Consider the following 22555-nt stretch of genomic DNA (forward strand, 5'->3'; position numbering starts at 1 on the left):
TTTAGTATGTCATTCTGCAAACCCAACTCTACAAAATAAAACCATAAAACGTTTTCTTGCAATTTTTTTAAGGTCATATCCTATATTTCTCCGACTAATTTCACAATCTCAGACAGCTGATCCAAATAAATTAAATACAACATTTTACACAGCTATGGGGTAGGTTTATTTATTCTAAAACTATGCAATTGACTATGGAAATAAAGAAAGATTCTGTAACCGTAAGTTATAAAAGTTATGTTATTGATATATTTTAATGATAACAGTGGGACAATTACAATGTATGTCATACATTTTTGTATAACATTTGTGGCTTCGAATTACTTAACAAGTGTTTGTATTAGGTGGTATGGTACATCTTCCCATTGCAAAGCACGGGTACATCAGCTAATTTCTTATTAAACGAAATGACATACAACTATAGAGTACAGTTTAATTTAAATAGATTAAATTAAATAGGACCACAATAATAAGGATTGTTAAGGTAAGACTTTACTATTTATTTGATTATATAAGCAATCCAGAGGCTGAAATGATAGTTAAATAGATTACAACAAAATGTCGTATTTATTTGGAACTCTAGAGATCATGTGGTTATAGAGCATAGTTCCCAGTTAGCAGTTCCGAGGCTCATTTTTAAATTCGTCTTATAAATTTAACAACACCGCTGAAATAACAGTTTATGCTCATGACAATGACAAAATCCTGCCCAGTCGCGAGTTCCAGTTCCTTGCGACTATTTATTTTAATCATATAAGGAACTGTTTCCCTCGAGAACAGTTTAAGCAGAAACCAGATTACAGTACAGTGAATGGTAGACCTGTTCAGTTCTGAGTCGGAGTCGCAGTTCTTTGGAACTCTTTATTAGTCATATAAAATGGTACATTAAATAAAAAGAACAGTTTATGTAGATCTTAGTGATAAGATCAAGTCACAGTTCCTTGGGGCAGATCCTTCCGTATTAGCCACATGAAGTAACCGTTACAGTAAAAGAACAGTCAATTCAGATTACAATCACACGATTTTACCCAGTCGCAAGTCGCATTTGTTTGGAAACCATTATTTAAACGCAACTGTTACACTGAAAGAACAGTTTATGCAGATCGTTTACGAGATCCTGCTCAGTTGCGAGTCGCAGTTCCATGGGACTCCTTATCCTTATTAGACTTCTATCGCTCGCCGACCTTTCCGCATTTGCTGGGAGATCCAATGTTCCCAATATGGGAATCATTACAATACCTCGTGTTGGGGTAGAAAGCTGTGGGCAGTAGGACGCGACAAACTGTTGTGTAAAATAGGTTTGGGTGTGGAAACTATCGCCACTATCACAATCACTGCCACTATCACTTGTTTTGCCTAGCATTTAAATTGACTTTTTTTTGTATTCATGAAAGAACATTTTTTTGATGGAAAATTTGTTTTTAGTTAATAACTATTGACAGGTGCATTGACAGCTAGACCAGGACAACATTTTCGCGAACTATACAGCACTACAGAAGTTGATTGACAATCAGTGATGTTTAAGTCTTAAATATTTGGATTACACAGCTTTGATGTAGGAGTTGCATCTTAAGGAAAGCATAAACTGTTGACTAAGTGTGTGTTTTGTTTAGTAGGTAATCTACACATTTAAAAAAGAAAGAAAAAGGAAGCGAACTTTCACTGACGGGTTTGACTCCCATAAATTTAAAAGCGCACAGGTTTTGTTATAAGTTAGAAGTTAAATGCATACATTTATTCTTTGATGACATCTCTGTTGCCACGTCGCGTCGCTAGAGTCGTAGAAAAGCCAAGAAAGCGACTCGTTCCGGTTTGAATTATGCAACAAAAAGTCCGCAAGTTTATAGTAGCAAGGTGGAAATAAATAGCGAACTAGACCCCTTTCGCCGTCGTACCCGGAACGGGTCGTTTCCGGTTTACATGTACCACTATTTACACACAAAGTTGTGGTGGCAGTTCCTTTGTACATTCAATTATTCCGTAACCGCCGCTGGAGGTGGAGGTCAGTAGGTTATCTGGTGTCCCCAGAGCTCCAGAGGCTAGTTGGCTGCAGCTTGCTGGCTGTTGCGCCCACGATGCTAGTGCAGGTCCGACATTTCACATCACTACTCCGAAAATTCGTACCTCCAACGGTTAAATAGTTCGAAAATGCGTTTCTTAGGCGATAACGGCTAAAAACGTGTCTCAACGATAATTCATTACTTAAAAAACTCCGTTTCGTCGACGATTAACTCCAAAAACATGCGTTTGACGAATCACAAAACTCCAAACACGGATACCTCCAACGTCATATAGGCTTAGGGACAACTCAAGTACTGTAATATTACTTACCTCGTACATATAAAACCTTTTTGAATTGGCTAAAACACGAAACCTTATAAACTATAACCTGTTATAGCTTTTTTTTCTTTCTTTCTTTTTTTAAGACTTAAGGTTTTAGTTATAAGTTGAAAATGTAGATACTATCTTCGAGAAAGGCTCTGCAAAGGTCAAATGATGCAACTCCGTAATTTTTGAAAGTCAAAAAGCAATATGCGTTTATTATGGGAACATATTTTAGTAATGTATAATAGTACTGGCACTAGTGTATGGGAAAAAGGTTATCAGACTATTCACGGCCATATAACAATGTTATGCTCCAAAAACTGACAAACAGGATTTAATGAAATAGTATGCCTATCTCTGCGGTTAATCTATATTGAGGTTCGGGCTTGTTGGCGTACGTCATCCCCTGGAGCTGGTGATACTAGAGCAATCTGGCGGATGAAAGTGGTCACGACGCGACGGAGACCGTTTAGGCTAACCATGGAACAATTGAATACCGCGAGCCGTGACGGCCCACGCAAGACATGCCTGCCCTTTCCCGCCAATATGGCATGATCGCACCAATAAAGGCGGGAAACAGCTATGAGGATGTTAAATGGACATTAACTTGGAAGAGAATGTGAGTAGTGGCTGGTTAAATGGCTTTTGCGAGTATGGCCTTTGGTTTGCAAAGTTTGATGGGTGTGCAACGCAGATTAGTTCTAGAATAGGCCTACGTTTCGTTATCTTAAATATTGACTAAACTATGGTAGATTGTTAAAAGTTAATGTTAAAATATAATCCAAATTAGTTAGAAATTGTTGTAAAGATTATGAAATGGAACAACTGCGTTTATGGCGGATCTCTCATATTTAAAAGGTAATTTTTGTATCGATTTATCATTCCCTTTGGATCTATTCCCATTCAACAATTCCAGAATGCCCAAGCATTCACAGCACTCATAATCAATTGAAGGCTCTCAGCAAGAAAAGGTATATCTTCCATTATCAGATCCGATCTGAATCTATTCCACTGTCGTCACGAACGAAGAAGCCCTTCTCCATGTGTGACGCCTTGAGCAAAATTTTACTCTCCTTTCGAATTCCTTTCCAACCAGAGTCATCACGACACGGGCGGACGCGTTTGATGATCACGGCGTTGCGTTCGCGACGCGTTGCGGGCGTGGTGCGTTGTCATCTTTCGCTCAACATTAGCCATTCACTTTCGCTATTTGTCGCTCGGTAAGGTGCCGCCCGCGCCTAAGTCCGCGACTTTCTCTGGTATTTGTCATATCGTGACTCGACCCGGACCAATTTGCAGTTAACTCGCTCCAGTCTAGCTCGTAGCTCGTCAATCGAGAATGGAGTGGATCGGACTGACTTGGCGTCGCTAGAGAGTGAAGTTGCCGTTAATTAGGACCATTGGTGGCGCTGATGTGACCGGAAGATTAATGAGCTCTATTGAGACTTGTATTGCGGACTAATTGCGCAGTGTGACAACTGCGCAGCTGATCTGGTTTTATCAGCTTATCAATGTGAAGGTAAGGAATGAGTTTTTCAAGTGACTTCGCAATTCTTCATCTTCCACATAAATTCTTTATATGAAAATCAACTCCCATTTTTTTTACAAAATATATTTTTTTACAAGCCAGCTCAAAAGATACATAAATCATTCTCAGCCTTTATATTCGATCTCCCAAAAGAACCACGATTCTGGAAGCGCATTAATTTATCGTTTCTTTGTGTTTGCATCTGTCGAACCATCTGGGTGTCTGGATTTCCTGATCGTGAGGTTCATTGTTACGGATCAGCATATTTACTCTGATGACGCCAACGCTGATTAGGATCGAAGAAAGCAGCGATTGCCAAAAAGACAATAGGTTTGATAACCAGCAGGACGACCTTTCAGGGCTTCTGGCAGCTTTCCCTGGACTCTGGTCCTCCTGCAGGCGCTGTAACCTGAAGAAATCAGTCAAATCATCGGGGATTTGAATTTTAAAGTCCGTTTCAGCACTATTGAAGAAAACACTCGATATACGGGTTCTTTATGTCAGTTCATGTTGCATAATCTTTTCTCATACGAGTTCTCAAAGTTTAGAGAAAATTAAAAACTCGATAGAGTGCTTGAGATTGAACTGCACCTTCGTAGTCATGATTTTTTTCAGAATCAAACCATACCAATGTTTAATATTTTTCAACCCGCGTGCTGTGGCTGACAGAATGTGAAAGGAGCGTACACTATTGGAGTGATAATACAGTATACTTTTGAACCTGTACCAATTGATTTTGTGCTATTTGTTGGACGATCATGTACAGACTTAAAATGCCTATTGAATCAGGAATACACTAGATATTTTACTACATTCGTCCCTACTAGTAACTCCATAATTTAATTGAGTAGCCTTCGTCTAGAATATTTTGTCTTAATTTGAATTGAACTTTCTTGACAGGACTATCGTTGAGAACAAATCCATTCGAAATGTAGGCTAGGTGTACAGTAAGCAAGATCACAAATTTCTGTAAATATTAGGATACCAAACTAATCTAACTAAGCCTCACCTAACCTAACCTCTGCAGCGCACCGTGAAGGAATGTCTTGAAAGACTGTCTGCGACACCTTATCAGGTTCTGCATGTGTTTACAGAAAAGTAGAAACCACGCGCGACTATCGGTATCCAACAGCTGTCGTCGTCACAGGTGGATTTATTCACCCGACGCTACGCTCCGTGACGGTTTCTCCAGAAGATTAAACTGCAAGATTTATCTAAATGCTTCCATGTAGAGCTGGAGAAGATTAACCGCTCAGATTTGTCCGAGAGTGTGACAGCAGCGTGAAAGCGCGGGTGAATGGAGATGACATGACAGAGTCAGGTGTATGGGAGTTATGGGAGGATGCGAGCAGAGAAAGGTTTTAGGCCGGTTTTATGATGGATTGGCGAGACTAGGGGTGTTAAATTTGAGCCATGGTCGTATATTTAGCTGAGGTGTAAAATCTCGCTTGGTAATCCAGGTGATCCATAAATTACTGAGATAAGTTTGGAAACTTGGTTAAGCTTTTCTAGGTTTTTGGACCTTAAGTAAGCGACCCAGACTAAACAATCAGCTACTCAGTAACAAAGTGTTCTTTCATTCATCCTGAACTCATCTTCGGCGAGAAGATTACGTTAAGAGACGTTAAGATTTCTTGACTTGACACAGTTTTAGTCCTATAGCAAAAAATCCTTACTTCCCGCCGGGCAACGGAGAAAATACGTGCTATTTTCTGTCTTAGTACATCAATTTACGAAAGTCTCTGAAAGAAACTGAGATTACTATACTTTTGTCACTAACAATCGTTAATGCTAGAACATCTAAATACAGTAATACAATGACCTAATATAAGAATCCTGCATTTCTACTACTGACAAAAAAGTTAGGAAGTCTTTGAAGACTTTAAATACTGTTATGTCTATCAGTCCTTCAGAATGCAAGCGAGTAATCCAACTAGTGACTACTCTGCTATCCAAGGTCTCATATTTACTATTTAAACTAACAGTTGTAGCATACACAACATTTTCTTCTGAGAATTACTTTGATTCGATCAGATCGCCTATCACAGCCAGTTCGCAAACCCGAATTTGCCGAAAGCTGCATAGGTGTCTAACCTCTGTTCAGCAAATCTGTTTCTTAATTTTGCGGTGGTTTTTGCCATTTCTAACATAGATTTGTAAGACAGAGCTGAAGTACCGTACATCGCCTGTGGTCGCCCAGCCCAGTAAGTTCTGTATTCTGCAGCAGCGAGGTCACACAAGTCAGTGTAGGCGGTTCTGTCTATTGCCGTTATACGTCAGTTGCAGTTTCAACTAGTTTACGAGCCCATCGCCCCTTGCTTCCCACGGTGCAATACTGTATCATGAATCACTCGTACAGCCTCTGTTGATGGGAACGCTATGAAATCTACTGACCAACTAGAGAGCTTGTAATGTTCTAAGCTCATGATTCAATCATTTTCGCTTTACAACTCGAAGTGGAGATTGAACACACAATTATTGTTCCAAGACCTCCAGGACCTTATAAAGTCGTACGAAGGGGCTGTTTCTCCTGTTCTATTGCATCTAGGTTCGGAAATAGTATACTATATTACCTAACCTCCTTTGTCTAATTTGGGGAAGGTTGGCCACTCTACTGCATTTTTATAGTTTATAGAGAACTAATTTATTGTGAATTCTGAACTGGAATAAATCGCGTAGATTAATAATGGTTTGAAAGTAGTTTTAAGCTTTCACCATTTTCTTGTATGACTGACGTTGTCATAAGAATAAGATGTTGGTATCGTTCTTATTCCCGCCAGGATCGTTCTACCCACCTGAAGACTGTTTGAAACTTCCTGCAAGTAGCGAAAATTGACTGTACCCATATTTTGTTAGCAGTATCAATGAAAAAATAAATCCTAATATCCTTTAACATTTGAAAGAAATCTTCAGTAGAAAATAAAATTGGGTTTGAATAGAACACAACTACACGTTCATAAAAAAGAGATTTTTAGAACCAAAAATAGCCAATTGGCTATTATAGCTATCGTGTTGTGATTGTGTGGTGTTGTGTGGACAAGTTGGTCACATTTTTTTTTAATTTTTGGTTTTGTTTCGATTGATTTTGATATTAGTTGTTACAGCTATTGAATTTCATTTACCGGTTGTGCATCATGCTTGCCACTTCTACATTAATTCCCGAATGAGTGAAGTTATCATACACTCCAGACACTTTTTGTGCCAAAATGTGCAGTATTTGGCACGAAACCCAAGATAATCCAATTCTTCTATTATTACGTATTTGGTACATGACGCGAAGCCTTACCGATTCGCAAACAGGCCTAAAAGCGAGTGAAGTTTATGCAGTTATATCACCTAATTGTATTTACCCAGACCAGACGATACGCAGCGAGCATCGCATCAACATGCTCCAGGCCTACTTACAGGTACGTTGTGTTGTATGTAAATTTAAAATAATTTAAGACAACTTAGAGGTAACATTTAATAATTGAAAGACCGTTGATTTTTTATTTGTTTAGCATTAGCTCTTGAGTAGCCTAATATAACATTCGGTTTGAACTAAAATAAAATAATAAGTAATATTAGTAAATAATAATAGTATAGTAAATTGATATTTTTATTTTCGATGGCTACAATTTTCGGACATTTATTTGTCCCTTATGTTATATTTCTTATTCATTGTCATTGTCTTATTAATTTCACTGTTGTGAAAGTGATGTAATTGAAAATGTTTTAACAATGAAATTATAAATTATTTTGGTTTGTACGGGTTAATTGGCGCAACTATACAGTTTTTTCATAATTGACAAGTGAATTAAATATGAATAGGTCATATTTGGCGTGTTGCCTAATGGTCTTATGACGAAATCTTACGAGACGATTCCCAAAATATTCATATAAAATATAGGTTTATGGATTGTCTATTCTTATAGACAGATTGATGTTTCTTGTTATAAACCACCACTGTTGTAGGCATTTCCAACATAGAAAAGGCTCAACTATAGGTCTGCAGTTTGTTAATATTTATTTCACGCATGTAACCATACAATGCATCATATTTAGCTTGACTTTTACTATATACATCACACACCCAACTTCTTACAATGAGGTCGAGACTATTTTTTAGAGAATGGTATCTATTTTTTTGGAGGACAGGGTTTAAATCCTGTAAATCGCCAATTGATTGCCTTTGTATTTTGTGGTAATTCAGTAACCCAGTGGTTCCGAGTCCCCCAATTAAAAGTGTTCATTTCCGTTGTTAAAGTGCTGTGGTATGTAGTTATTGATACATCCTTGTTGAAAGTTGCAACAATACAAGTTTAAGCACTGATAAGAGACATTTCATTTGTTTGGGGTGAAATACGAGATTATACTTCGATTTCAACTTGATTAGTTGAGATTACAGTTTAAACAATCGGTAGGTACCGTTAGCTAAAGGATCCACGTATGATTGGATAGACTCGGTATTGCCAGGTTCTTCTGTGCAACAAAATTTATTTGTCAAAAACGCGCCGCTATTTACTTAACCATACTAAAGAAGTTTGAACTTCATCAGTTCGTCTCCCTGTAAGGCCAGTCGCTCTGGGACCGTTTAAAATAACGTGGAAGTTGTTAAAACGCAGTAAAGAGCAGATAAACGTTAACGCGCCATCACTGAGCCCATTACATGATGGGACGGTCACTTCAGTATCTATATAACATGGGAAAGAGAGGGTAATGCGCTCTCTACAGTGAGGTAGTCTTGAGTGGTGTTAAGTAAAAGTTTGGGCCAAAATTACAATGTCGTTGGAAGTATTTATTTTACTACATTTTCGCTAGAGGCTTTCCTATTAGCGTTCGCTGAATTCAAAGTTATTATTTAGAGTTCTTGACATTTTTAGGGACTTTTATCGAAGGATTGATTTGATCGTAAGATCCTAAACTTGTGCATTAATTTTAATTTCCTATATAACTCTTTGTTCCAAAAGTTTGCAGAGGAAAGAATCAATCATGCAACCATACTGAAATTCCTTCAATTCAGCCAACCAACTATACCTATCTAAATATCCCAAGTGAAATACCACGAGGCAAGTGTACCAGTATATCACAGCTGAACTTGTTTTCGCAATTTTGCGCTCGCGAGGGAAAGGAAAAGAAACCTGATCCAAGGTGAAGGCTGGGCTCAGTTTTGGCTCCATAACTCAGCTGATTTACCAACACAGACCACGGCATGTGGTTACTGATACATTATGTGGAGTGAGCCGCATAACTTGGCCACACGATGCTGGGACCTCACACATACAGGCTGGTACGGCGGTGAATTGATTTAATATAACACGTAATTTTTTTGTGAATTGTGAAATGTGTAGTAGCGTAAGTACTGTAAATTCTACCAATTCATTCGTCAATTCTACAGTAGAAATATAACCAAACAAAACAATTACCTAACTACCACGCATCTCCAATAACTTTAGCGCGAGGCGTCGGCAAAACACAACTCACCAGGCTATTAACGTTATGTACCGTAAATGTTATACGTTAATATTTGACAAATGGTGAGTCAAGTTTTAGTGTCTATTCGAAAATAAAAAGTTATACATCAGTTCTGTAGTTTAGCGCCAAATGGAGTAGGCTAATATCAATAGATTATGATATATCGTGTAATTTAAAATGTAAACTGATTGGTTTTCAATTCAATGATTTATCGCCTCCTAAATACTCCACTATCTGAAGATAATTATAACAAAGAATTAAAATTTATAAATAAATATAATGGGTATGAGACCAAAATGATATACAACATGTTGATAAAAGCTTTAAAAAGAAATAATAAAAAGAAAATAACGAAACTAGAACCGAGAAAGGGAAAGAAACAATGGATGAACACCACCTATACAACGTATTATAAAGACATCAAGAAAACATTTGAGAAAATGCTAAATTAATTGTTTCATTTTAACAATAGACTAAATAAAAAATACTATTGAAAATCCTAAAATTAAATTAGACAAACAGACCAGAAAGATCAGCTTTAGCGAAACATTGTTTAGAAAAAGACCATACAATTAATTTCAATTAAAAATACTAATTCGCTGAAAAATGTAACCAAACCCAACGAACCTAACGCTTGGGAATCATTATTCATAAATAAAATAGACAGTGTAGTAAATAAGATAATGGTCCTATTCAAAAGTAACATTACTAAATTCAAAATTACTAATTTCAAAATTAACAAAGCTGTAAGAGTTCAACTAACCCATTAGACTAAACTTACTTCAGATTTTATTTTTGTATAATTATTTATTATTTGTATTATTAATTATTTTTATAATTTTACCTTAATGTACTTAACATAATATTCCTTTTAACTTACCCTACCCATATGTTTGTTATTTTTAACATTTATTATTGTAAACATAACCTTCAGTTTTTGTGATGTGTCTGATGCATCGATCTCTATTACTACAACGTCTGATGATGACAGAATAGCTGGCGAAAGCACTCATAAGTTTTTTTTAAATATCGGTGCAGGTTCTATTTTAAATTATTTTCAAACCAATAATAGTTGTTATTGTATTTGCTGAATGTTCTAAAAATGAACAGATTGTAAATAAAATTGTGATGAAAAAAAATGTTAACAGTTTTTCTTGAAGATATAACGTGTGTTTAAAACAAGTTAATACTACTACTAACTGTAACTTGAATCAAGTTGCCCAAGTGATATTCTTTTAAAAACTCAACTTAGTGTTAGTGTAATGTGATTTCAATAAGAATAAGTATTGCGAATTCACATTCATAAGCAACATCACCACTAAGAAAGTTGATGGGCCCAAGTTGGTGGGACCCAAATATTTTTTTATGAAAAGTTTATGCGTGAATTTATTTAGTTTAGTGTGACAACGGTTTTTAATTTCAATTTTTCACTTTTAATGGAAGAATTCAAAACTTTTATATATAAATTTGTAACCTCCAAATTTCATAGCAAGACAAAAGAGATTTATTTCATTGTAATCGAGTTTATTTTTCAAATGTAACTCTTCAACATAAAAAATGCAGAGGTTTGTCAATTATTGATCTTGTTTGCTTTATAGGTTAGTTACTTGTTGCTGCCCCGTTCTTTGTTTTTAACTTCTTTACTCATCCTTCTATGTTTCTATGTCCTGTCTGTGTTTGGACCTGAGTTTCTTTAAGTTTCTTGTTGTTGCCCCTTTCTTTTCTTCTTTGCGCGTGTTCTGCGCCTTTTGGGCATGGCCCCTTTCTTTTCTTCTTTGCGCGTGTTCTGCGCCTTTTGGGCATGGCCCCTTTCTTTTCTTCTTTGCGCGTGTTCTGCGCCTTTTGGGAATGGCCCCTTCCTTTTCTTCTTTGCGCGTGTTCTGCGCCTTTTGGGCATGGCCCCTTTCTTTGCTTCTTTGCGCGTGTTCTGCGCCTTTAGGGAATGGCCCTTTCTTTTCTTCTGTTTTCTTCTGTTTAGCCTGTTTGTTCCTCCTTACTGTCCGGCTGCACTGTTACCCTAGATGGTCGTGGGTGATTGTGTCTCTGTAGCTTGTTTGTCTTAATGGTCCCCGCTGGGGCCCTGCACCTGCACCTCTGGCAAAACGTCCTGTAAACATATTTGCACATACATTAGTAAAATGTATTTCTGGCTTGAACTCATAGTGAATACTTCTCAGTTCCAACTAAATAATAACCAGCTAGACTCGTTCATGGAAGGGATCTTTGTTTGAGATTATCCTCTAATATGAGACGCACAATCTAAGGATTAAATGTCAAGTAAATATATCAATTTGTAAATATATAAATATATCAGAAAATAATCATTGGAAAACTCAAAAATATAAGTCTAAAAGTTTGTATTTTGATTATTAGTAACCACTTATTTTCACTCATAATGCTATGATACATCATATTATGCCAAATTTCCGTATTTAAATCTGAAATATTTCTGTTGGCAGACCCCATGCCATTGCTTTTAATTACATAGCATTAATAATATCCAATCTATTACTGTTTCATCGAACAGGGTTTTTGGTTTTATGATACTCTTTACATGATACTTCCATTCTTAAACTCAATCTTTTGCGAAAGCTTTCCTAAGAAATTAAACAATCTCAATCAATATGAATACTCACGTCCAGCTCCTCGTTCGCAGAATAGAAGATTTGGCTGTCGCTGGACGAGGAGCTGACGGAGGGGCTTGGTGTTGGTGGTGGGGTTGGTGCAGGTGCAGGCGGGCGCTCTCTCGTCATCCAGACGTACCCCAGCGAGGCAGTGCAGCCGGCAGCGAGCAAACAGAGGATCGGGTGGTCCCTGAACATGTATTTATTTTAATAAATACAACCTTTTTTATCGATTCAACTACTAGATTTAACTGAGGGTGCATGTAAGTAGTGCATAGTTCATCCAGTAACATATCGTTGGTAACAAATAAAAAGATCGCCACATAAGATTCTCCAAATACCATGTGTTCTATTTCCAGTAATGAGACTTTAATTATGAGTATTTAGACTATGAGTGCAAAATTGACCCTATAAAACATTAAAAAAATATCAAGTGCAAGAAACAACAAGACTTTTAGTTTGTTAATTATAATTACATACACTATTAATACACCATTAAAATACACTATTATACTATTATTAATTATAATACATGGAAACATAATTACTCATCCAATCATTCGTAAATGCCATTAGAATGAGTTTAGTTGAGGAGATTGAAACTGCATTATGTTTAGTTAACAGTTTGTTATGAGTCATTTTTACTCAATACAACTAAGACACCAAACATTATTATTCTAACATCTTACAATACTACAAACATCCTACAAACACGTTTTTTAATATTATAAGACAATATGGTACACCAAAATATAAAACTATCTTTCTTCTCTTTGTGGACTCAAGGATAGGAAATTTCCAAATGAAGAAATCGTGTAATTATCTTTAATGAAACAGCATAATTAAAATGTACATTATAATATTGAAAAAAACATTACTCACCGAACAAAGTTAAGGACCATCATGAACGTAGAAAATTAGAAAATAGTATATAAGCAGCAGATAAAACTTGTAAAAATAGAGGCTATAAAAATATGCTAGTAGTTCCAAAGGTTGTAGAAAATACTCTGACCTGATGGTTACCATGGATTTGATAAAGTTGTAAGTAATAAACTTTGTTACCTATATTGGACCTTTGGTTGAACTCAATTTGGGAATACATAGATATTTTAGCTATTCACATACTGTAGGCTGCTACACTTAAATTCGTGTTGGATACAAAATCCTGAGATAAGTCCATCTTAACAGATAAATTCAAACATTTGCAGGTGCATTTAAAAAGAGATGTACCAATCTTTCATACCTTGGGATATTTGTTTAGAGCTTGTTGTAAGCTGGCCACCATAGAGATCCTTCATATGAGAAACAAAAACAAATTGGAAAGTTGGTGCTAACAAGACTATTGTCTGACAACACTAAACAAACGGTCAGGATAAGCCAGTATTTGTGTGTTTCGGAATTGGTACTAACTTGCCTTAGTGGAAGTAGTCGGATTGTATCGGTACATTTCCAAACACAGACGTGGATTCTTTTTGAAAATTAATTTCTTCTATAAAATGTTGTACACCTTTAGCATTTTATTTATCTTTCAGTACGGTGATAAATTGATTTTAATCTTACTTTTCGTCTGCAGCGACAGCTGTGATTTTTATTTGAATTTTTGTTTATTTTGAAATGAATGAAATGAATGTAAATCGTAAACTCAAAAGAAAGGTGATACTAAATCTTGGAAAAGAAAGAATTACTAACCAACAAACAATATTGAACTCTAATTACTGTGGACGGACCTAGATAACAGTGAGGTAGGGATCTCATACCAGAAACGTTCTGCGGATGGTGTGACTTTCAAAGGTAGTCGGGGGATAGGAAATAGACAAAGTGCCATGAATCATCACATCAAACAGTAACAGCTACAACTGCTCCCAGGGCCAGAGAGTGCAAGCCACTGATATAAGAACTCTGACAATGGTCAACTACTTGTGTTCTGCTCACTCACAAAATATTCTTACCACGGAACCAACACAACCCTGCACCTTAATCTCAACGAAATATGAACATCCGAAGTGAATCTGTCAACACAAGGTCCACTTCTTCTCAAAACCAAACCTAGAGATGACAGACGAAGCCACTCACAACGAGGTGGAGCACCGGCGAAGAGAACAAATCAATCATTGGATCATTAGACTAATCAATTCATCCCAGAGTGTTCACATGACTTGGGTAAAGGCAGCTTTGAAACACATAGTAAAGGTAGGTTGATTGAATCTCCTTTCTGAATATTACACAGTAGTTAAAAATCAAACGCAAGCAAGGGTCATTGAACAAGTGATAGGCTAGTGTGTATTTAGAGCAACACAAAAACTGATCTGGGATTTTTATTTTTTACATAGATTTTGAATTGTTAACTAGAAAATGAAAAAAAGGTAATGCACAAACTTAACCCAAATCTCATTTAACTTATTAACTTACTAACAACTAAAGTGAAGCAGACCAATCATATATGTCTACAACTTAACACCTATTCACTACAAGTGTATGCAAACATGCCGTACCTACAGATATTCAACCCAGTTAGCAAACCTTAGCCATACTAAATCTTTTGACCCTAAAACACTTAGCAAAACATTAAAATACACTCCCATATTCAAGGAAAATATGAATAAATGCAAGTCAAGCGCAGGTAACAAACAATTCAGTTATTCCTCGATATCAAGCAGTCAAACTTATACTGTCAAGTCAATAAAATATTAAAACTTGTATTTACTTACCGGACGAAGTCCAAAATCATCATGAAGGATGAAATCTAGAAAGTGTAGACGTTAGAAAAATGTAAAAGTTTGGACAAAATGCAATACGATGTGACTTTAAGGACCACAGAAATAGCACTGAAAATATCGTTGCTATGGATTTGATAAAATGTACTTTTATTGTTAAAATCTTATAGAATGGCATGACGACTACCTTTGTTCGTTATAGATATAATAAAAATCTATTAATGTATTAAAATGTGTACTATAGTTAGATCTGTATTTAATTTAAATACAGTAATATTTTCTTTGTTTTTATTTTCTTTACAAATGCAGGTGCTATTTACCAATCAGAAATGATCAATTTAGTATATTTAGTTAATTCTTTTTAAGTAATGAAAATACTGTACCATTCTCTACACATCCTAACAGGAATATTAAAGCTTTTTATATTGAACATAAACAAGTATACCTCACATTTAAAAATAAGTATATGTTTAATTTATAGAAGCTATTAATAACAAAGGCAGATTAAAACAAATATTTTTCTTAGTATTTTTTTATGAGTTTGATAAGGATGTGTTAAGGACGTTTATATTTTGTACGTTCATAGGGATAACTCTGGTAAATCATTGAAGTTTGATAAAATTATGCTTAAAAGCGACCATAGTCTGATTATTTGGAAAACATAATCAGCTAAGGTATCTATATAGTTGACTGATGCAGTTTAAATTGCAGTTTTTTGTATTGCTTGGTAGTAAGTTTTCTGTTTGGTGTGGCAGTGGCAGTACCTCAATAATTCAGCTTAAACGGCAGGACCACCGAGAGACCATTGAAATAATTAAATTAATTAGATTGACCAAATGTTAGACAGCTAAAGACACTGGTATTAATTTATTGAGAGTGGGTGGCAATAAATATCTTGAAGTTATTATCATAAAAATCTAGAAGGTTGGCAAGCCTTTTAATTCGTAGATATGTCCGTTAGCACGATAACTCGAGCAAAAATGATCCGATTTTGATGAAATTTGGTACAAGCGTGTAAACCTACGTTTATTTGAACGAGTTCGTGATCCAGCATGATCGGACCATGGGAACGGTGGTTTACGGGGGGGGGGGGGGTTTATGGGGTATAAATAGGTTTTTGCCAATTTTGACACAAAAAACATAAAATTTAGCAATTTATTTCAATTTAGAAATGACCTTAGTAGTTTTCTAATTGTTTTATGAGTTCGGAAAGCTATGCTCTAAGGGCTCTAAAGATATGTGATCCATGTGCTGATAATTATTGGTTCCTTGTTTGATGACGCAATATGTGAAACACACACAACGCTGCAGGCTGTATACACAAGTATAGCCTCTGGGTCTGATACATCAACAAACATGTGTTATGTAAAGAATACGTCATGATGTAAGGGTTCAAGTTTGAGTGTGGCCAAATTCGAATGCTAATTCTTCTGGGAAAGCTGATCAGGCGGAAGATTCATGAATTTACTCATTTGTTCATTCAATTACGAAATAACTTGAGATAAACAAATTCAATGCAGCTGTAGAACACGGTTAGGTCTAGCTAGAGGGGTCTAGAGTTGATAAGGTTAACTACAGATAAGAGAACATTTTCTTTTGCCCGTCACCCTCACAAACTACAGCTCCACAACTGGGTTCGCCATACACAGTGCATGTTGAAGTAGAGGACTTATCATTAATATGTTTTTGAAGTAGTACCTTTAACCATCAATACAACTAGACATTCCATTCCCATGTTAAATTTGTAGCCAGCTTTTTTATCAAAATCGTAGTAGTTGATGTGAGCCACCTACTGATTGCGCTGAATTCTTCAGGATCCAATAGTCAGTGGTAGTACCTATCTGCTACAACCTTTTTTTTTATTGCATTACAAATTGTGATCGACCTGATGATCATAATCTTAGTAAACCATTACAAAATTGGCGTATAACTACATATTATTTATAAAATAATTAAAGTAGTTTTACTATTTATACTTTTTTTTACTTTTACCTGTTGAGGCACTGCCCCAGGCCACCTCGTTATTGGTGTAATGCATGAATATGTAACCTTTGATGATGTGTTACTCATATTAGGGACGAGGGATGGAAGATTAAATAATTGAATCGACGGGAAGTTTAATATATAAAACGTGATCGTAGAAACTATGAATATCTTTACAACAAAGCATATAAAGAGGTTGATCTCCGCGTAGTAAATTCAAATTCAAAACAACCGTTAATATTTCAGTTTGATAAGACATGAAACGATAATTTAGTACTTTATGGGAAACGGTCTTGCATTTCTATGACTGATAACTGATAAGTGATGTAACCTCTTGTGTTGGATTATCAATAAGTAATTGGGGTCAGAGATAACATTGAGTGGTTACTCATGAGACTGAGACTGAGCTGTCTGCAATACGGAATTGCTGTATCAGTGCTTGATGTTTTTGTCAAATTTATTGTTAAGGAAACTTGGTGGAATCTTATAAAAAGTATAATCGTTTTGTCTTAGACCCATCCCTTATCAAACTGTTGTTATAGCCTAAAGTAATTTCGTAATAGCTAGTAAGGCTATAATTGAAAAGATATTTAATGGTAGACTGTAGACTATATAGTTGTTGTTATATTTTATTGTTTTTTATGGAACTTTGCTTGTTGTGCATTTCTGGTTCAACACTTAGACGTCTCATCCACGTTTCTTATATTTTGAAAAATGTGTTTTTTCTGATGTAGGGTACTGATATACATCGGATTACGAAACACTTAACACTTTTCTACTCAACTTGTAACTTTACGGCTCATTCCTTTCATTATTTTATCAAACTCTTCATTACACCCGTTGACGGAGCCTATATTTAACCTACACTATTACCCACGATTCCACCTATTTCCCTCTCATTTCAGCAAAAGTCACAGATGAGGCCAATTTGAGAAAGGAAGTCAGTCGGATAAGTGACAGAAACGCGACCAGTTTTGACGTGGCCTCAGTCAGTCACGCTAGCCCAGATGTCGTATCCGCGATGGCAGTGATAGCCTAGTGTAGTAGTGTAGGTCAGCTAAGCCTACACACTAGTAGATCTCCGGTACTGGTGCAGTAGCAGTAGGATATAGAACATGTGACATACGGGAGTGTCACTGTGCGTTGCGCGGCACTGCTCAAAAAGGCACTATTCCGAAAAAGTATGCTCATCTAAGGCATCTAAGGAACTAGTAAGTGCAACTCAGTCATTCGTTTCGGCCGCAGTGGTCCTCTGACACGGTCAGATTTTTTCAGTCCAAGGGGTTGGCCCTTATTAGCGACGCGAGTGAGGGATAGGCTCTCTGACATGAGGCCTAAGGTTTAAAATACAGTCTGGTACAGAAGTATGTTCTTAAAATACATGACAATCAATTGAGTTGGATGAATATATAATTCTAGTCCAGAAATTTTAAATTGAAAGCATTTAAAATTGCTACCTGTATGGAGTAGGCAAATCAGCATCGAACCACCCAATCAGCATTAGTTTACTCACATTCCTGTCGAGACTAAATAAAATCCAACCAAAGCAATAAGCCATTCAGCAACTCGCAATTCGACACACAATATAACGAAGACTATCGGCTGAATAATCTTCGAATTCGATTTACACCGACATAAACGACCCTGCATAGCTGGCTGACTCGAAACAATGTTGAGCAATATGTAAAATACGACATTTGCCGCGACAGGCCGGGCTTTCATTCCATTACCTTGCTCACTTTACACTTGTCGATCAGCTGTTGCTGAACAGCTGTTCTTGTCGTCTGCACACATCATGCCACCTTGTACTTGTTGTGTTTCGTGTGAGTAATTGGTGACAGTTATCGTTGTAACGGCAGTGAGGACGTCTTTGATGTTTTACAGGTTTGGTTTATGTACGGCTTGACGTAACTGAATAATTTGTGATGTGATCATGAGTTAGTAGATAATGAAGGAATAATGTACCTGCAAAGGCCTATTGACTACCTGAGAATAAGGGGGAGAGGCTTCAACTTCAAAGGAATTGTTATTTTTCATTAACTTTTTATTAATTTGTATACACAGTATCATGGTTGTTTAAAAAGTGGTCATTGCTTATGCTGTTTATTGGTCAGAAATAGCACAAATGTACGTACAGAAATGTTTATTTGCTATGTTAGTTTATTATTTAGCAACATTAAGCCCAACACATAATGACAGCTCATGACCTTGACGAATTATGACTGAGGTCTAAATAAAATATCAAAAACTAATTTACGCACTTCGTTAACGGAAAACGGCAGTGCTTTCTTCAGCATATGCAGATGAAAACTGAATGATGAACTTAATTAAAACTCACACAATTATAAGGATAATTTGTTTTATTTCTTTTCCCCCTTTTATTTTTCGTGTAAAATCCTCCTACGCTCTATTTGTATCTTGGGATCATGAGTTTGGGTTTAAACATCGTTTAAAACGTGTTATGATTTATTTTGAGCAGAAAAAACTAACCTAAACGGTATGGATTCGACTTTGGATCTAATAATTTGTCCTTTTGCCATTTGTCTACGATATGCAGATTTTGTATTAATAAAACCAGGACTCAAACCGTTCATGTACAAAAGGAAAACTACAATAGACAAATTTGAATGACTGAAGCCTCCAAACATGACAACTCCGCCCGCGCGCCTCCTTGTTCCTTGCATAACCTGTAGGACGGATGCGGGATGGTCACCCAGGGTCCGGAGGAAGTGACACAACTCTGGTGGGGGACGGCGTAGCGCCGCGGCGGAGAGTCGTGCCTGCCTCTACTACAGTCAGTCGGGCTCGTGCCTGCCTACGACGACAATCAAACCGAGTGTGCCATCAAACCGCGTACCTCGTATCATGTGATAGTGACCGCGACCGCGTACTGTGAAACATCGTGTGCTGTACTTTGTTTTGGATTATTTTAACCTTCAACTTTTTCAATGATGGTATGTATTTTTACATTGATGTTGCATTTTTGGTTAGTTTTTGAAGTAATTTTTCTTTTTTCTCTTTGGTTTTTTTTACGCAGTGTATTCTTTCTATTCGTAGGTGTTTTACCTATTTAGCCTATGTTCACATTACTGTAAGAGTAGGCCTACCTACCTTAATTTTCCTTAATTTTGAGACAACCACATCACATGGACATTGACAGTTTTTGTTTGGGCTTTCGTTAATTGATTTATTTGGCTCGTAATAGTTAGTTGTTAAATTATGTTTTTTTAGTATTTTTATTTTCAATTTAAATGCGTTTAAGGATGATTTTGGAGGTTTATTACTGTAGTTCTTGTGATGTTTTTGCTTCATTCTACCTTTTTAAAACTCTTGTTAACTGTATAACTAACTCATGTTTCTTGAACTTCTTGAGTTCCCCATATAATTATAATTATGACAGGGACGTCACACGATGAATTCTGCTGTATGCTGTTGAGGTTCCACTCATGCGCAATCGCAATAATAGTAGACACAGACACTTATCATTGTCACAGTAAAGAAGACCTATTATCATCAATAAAGCGTTTACTGCCTCTGTCTATATTCGGCGGTAAAACTTTACTTTTATTGCCCAATAAAATGATTCAGTGAGCCAAAAATAACTTTTGCATTTTATCACCTTGTAACGAGTTGTAATTATCCCGGTTATCATATAGTTTTTCTGCAGTACAACGTTTGAAGATTTGTTTTATCTTCAGTGTTTTGTTTGATAATATTACGAGTAATCTTAATGTCCTCCTGTTGGACGTGATCAATTAATAAAAATTTACAATATGAGACTAAAATAGCTTTTTAGTTTATAACGACAAAAAGCAGACTTTTATCAGCATTTGGTGGGTTTGGTGTGACTTTTATCAGATTTGGTGTGATAATTGACTTTGAAGAATTTATTCTTCGTTTGGCTTTCGTCAACTTTATTTTCTTGACTACTTAGCTCTAATTCATTAGCTCACCTCGAATATTCCAATTTTCGCAACTGATAGCAATTAGGCCTACATAGGTATGTTGCTTATTTACAATTTATTATTAATTCAATGCTACAACAGCATTGAATTATTTCTTTCGGTCAACATGACTTTAATTAATCCTTGATTGACTCAACGATTTAATACAGTTTATACACATATAATTGGTTATGCTGTGTTTGTTATAACGTTTTTATATTTATTTTTTTGTGTTCGCCTAATATAATTTAGCCGAATCACTACCAAATTTATTAAAATGTAAGTTTTTTTGCAAAAATCAATCATAGGATTGACAAAAGACAGTTTCAGAGCTATCGAGTAGTTGAAAATTTATTTAGTAGCCTAGAATTTAAATAGATGATGGGCTGATTGAGCCTACGAATGAAAGTAACTAAAAACATTTCAAATTGAATCCTAATTTTAACGGAAGATTACACGCACTTATATTCTGAATGTGTACACAGAATTGACTAAACCGATGCCTTACTACAGTACCTATTTTACATGTACGGGTTTACCATACGTGATATGATATCATTCAAACCTAAAAAAATATGCAGTTCCAGTAGCAAATTTAATCTCTCCAAGAATGAAAGTGCTACTTCTTCCATAATGCACATGCAAAATCCCCTTTTGTTTGTCTTTTGTCCTAGAAGACACGTGGTGTTACGGTAGTGGGTTTAGGCCGTTTCCCCGACTTGTGTTACCAGATACGAGTCACACTTCTACCACACTACCACACACTAACTACCCGAGTGTGACTGGGTAGTGTTACTACACGTTCAACACTACATGGTCTATATGGCGCAGTAGATCGTGTCTTTGAGAAGTGTCAGGTAACTTCAGGATTGGTGGTACTTGAATTGGATCACAGATACTTGAAACTTGAATTGCACACTTTGTGCAAGAGGGAATTTTAAATGTTCAATCTTATTTGTGAGACTTGAAGTTGAAGTCAAACGATAGACGAATCAATTGTTAAATGTACAGTATCCCAAAGTAGGATCGTAACAACCTAACCGAACTGTACAGCTTGGTTCATCCGTAGGTTTTTAATAATTCCCCGCCTACCACAGTTACGTTGGGCGCAACAGTTCTTAGCGGCGATTTAAATAATTACACCACAGAATGTAAATTACATCTGCTTCACGCAACAGCCACTGTTTCTGTTAGGCGCTGCTGAACACTCTGAATTTACGGAATTTACTACTAAAGATCAACAAACTCGCTGCATCTTATAAATACTACTTCTGGTTATGTTCTATGAGTGGTTTTAGCGTACACGTGATATACGTTTATTTGTAAATTGTGGTTATGTATTTTAGTTAGTATAAATAATGTGTTTAGCTTATGAGCGTGGTTCTGGTATACAAATACAGTAGGTTAGTAGATGTTCTGATTTCGACAAACTATAAACACCAATAAAAGATAGGTACTGTATTATAAACCACAGTAGTTAATTTACTACATAACATCTTTCAGTAACAATCACAACAAATAAATTCACGTTCAAACAACTTAAGTTACTAAATATTAGATTATCAAAAAGTTTTGTCAAGATTAATACATAAGTTTTGACATAATCGACTATACTTTTTGACACGAAAGTAGAAAGTGTATAGTTGAGAAGGTATTAGTTTGAACTAGAGCAGTTGTCGCCCATTCCATACCAAGAAGTAGGGAACAGTTTGGCAAGCAAGAAAGCAAGTAGGCCTACTGTATAGATGTCAATGAGTATCAATTGTCAATACTGTATACTGCAGCCTGTATTTGGTTAGTTCGTAAAATCAAAACATCACTGCAGATGCCTTGAGAGAACATTGCACCATATACCAAGGATTCTTCCAAACTTCTCTTGTTCTCCCAACACTACCATTTACACAAAATGAAACGTTACCAACAACCTGCTTCACGTAAACATTCTACATCCTAATTTTACCGAAAGCCGATTAAACACACACT

The 22555-nt window shown here is 36.1% G+C and overlaps 2 protein-coding genes across 5 annotated transcripts in view; one reads left to right on the plus strand and one right to left on the minus strand.

Annotated features, from left to right (window-relative positions):
- The window catches only part of LOC128992693 (uncharacterized), a 410155-nt gene that overhangs the window by 27017 nt on the left and 360583 nt on the right, over positions 1 to 22555 (plus strand). For 3 of the 4 annotated variants that reach the window (XM_054416398.1, XM_054416399.1, XM_054416400.1), the window contains exon 1: positions 19450 to 19582. The exons of the other annotated variant lie outside the window; for it this stretch is intronic. In XM_054416398.1, the coding sequence (XP_054272373.1) occupies positions 19577 to 19582 (6 nt within the window). In that variant the 5' untranslated portion in view covers positions 19450 to 19576. Of the gene's footprint in view, positions 1 to 19449; positions 19583 to 22555 lie in introns of those variants that run through there. 4 annotated transcript variants of the gene reach the window in all.
- Positions 10825 to 14734, minus strand: LOC128992694 (mitogen-activated protein kinase 7-like). Its single transcript, XM_054416404.1, has 3 exons — positions 14640 to 14734; positions 11944 to 12121; positions 10825 to 11414 (listed from the first exon to the last, which is right to left on the minus strand). Exons 1-3 carry the CDS (start codon positions 14660 to 14662, stop codon positions 11367 to 11369), a joined length of 249 nt encoding a protein of 82 aa, XP_054272379.1. The 5' UTR covers positions 14663 to 14734; the 3' UTR covers positions 10825 to 11366.

Source organism: Macrosteles quadrilineatus, unplaced genomic scaffold (assembly GCF_028750875.1).
Source record: "Macrosteles quadrilineatus isolate MER2022 unplaced genomic scaffold, UCM_ALF_1.0 Scaffold_4__1_contigs__length_99947679, whole genome shotgun sequence".
In the NCBI taxonomy this organism is placed as follows: Eukaryota; Metazoa; Arthropoda; class Insecta; order Hemiptera; family Cicadellidae; genus Macrosteles; species Macrosteles quadrilineatus.

Bases quoted from the DNA above. Each gene is read 5' to 3' on its own strand.
- LOC128992694 (XM_054416404.1), bottom strand. From the start codon at position 14,662: ATGATGATTTTGGACTTCGTCCG. The intron at 12,122-14,639 runs GTAAGTAAATAC...ATACATGTTCAG, and splicing joins ATGATTTTGGACTTCGTCCG to GGACCACCCGATCCTCTGTT. The intron at 11,415-11,943 runs GTGAGTATTCAT...ATATGTTTACAG, and splicing joins CTGCGAACGAGGAGCTGGAC to GACGTTTTGCCAGAGGTGCA.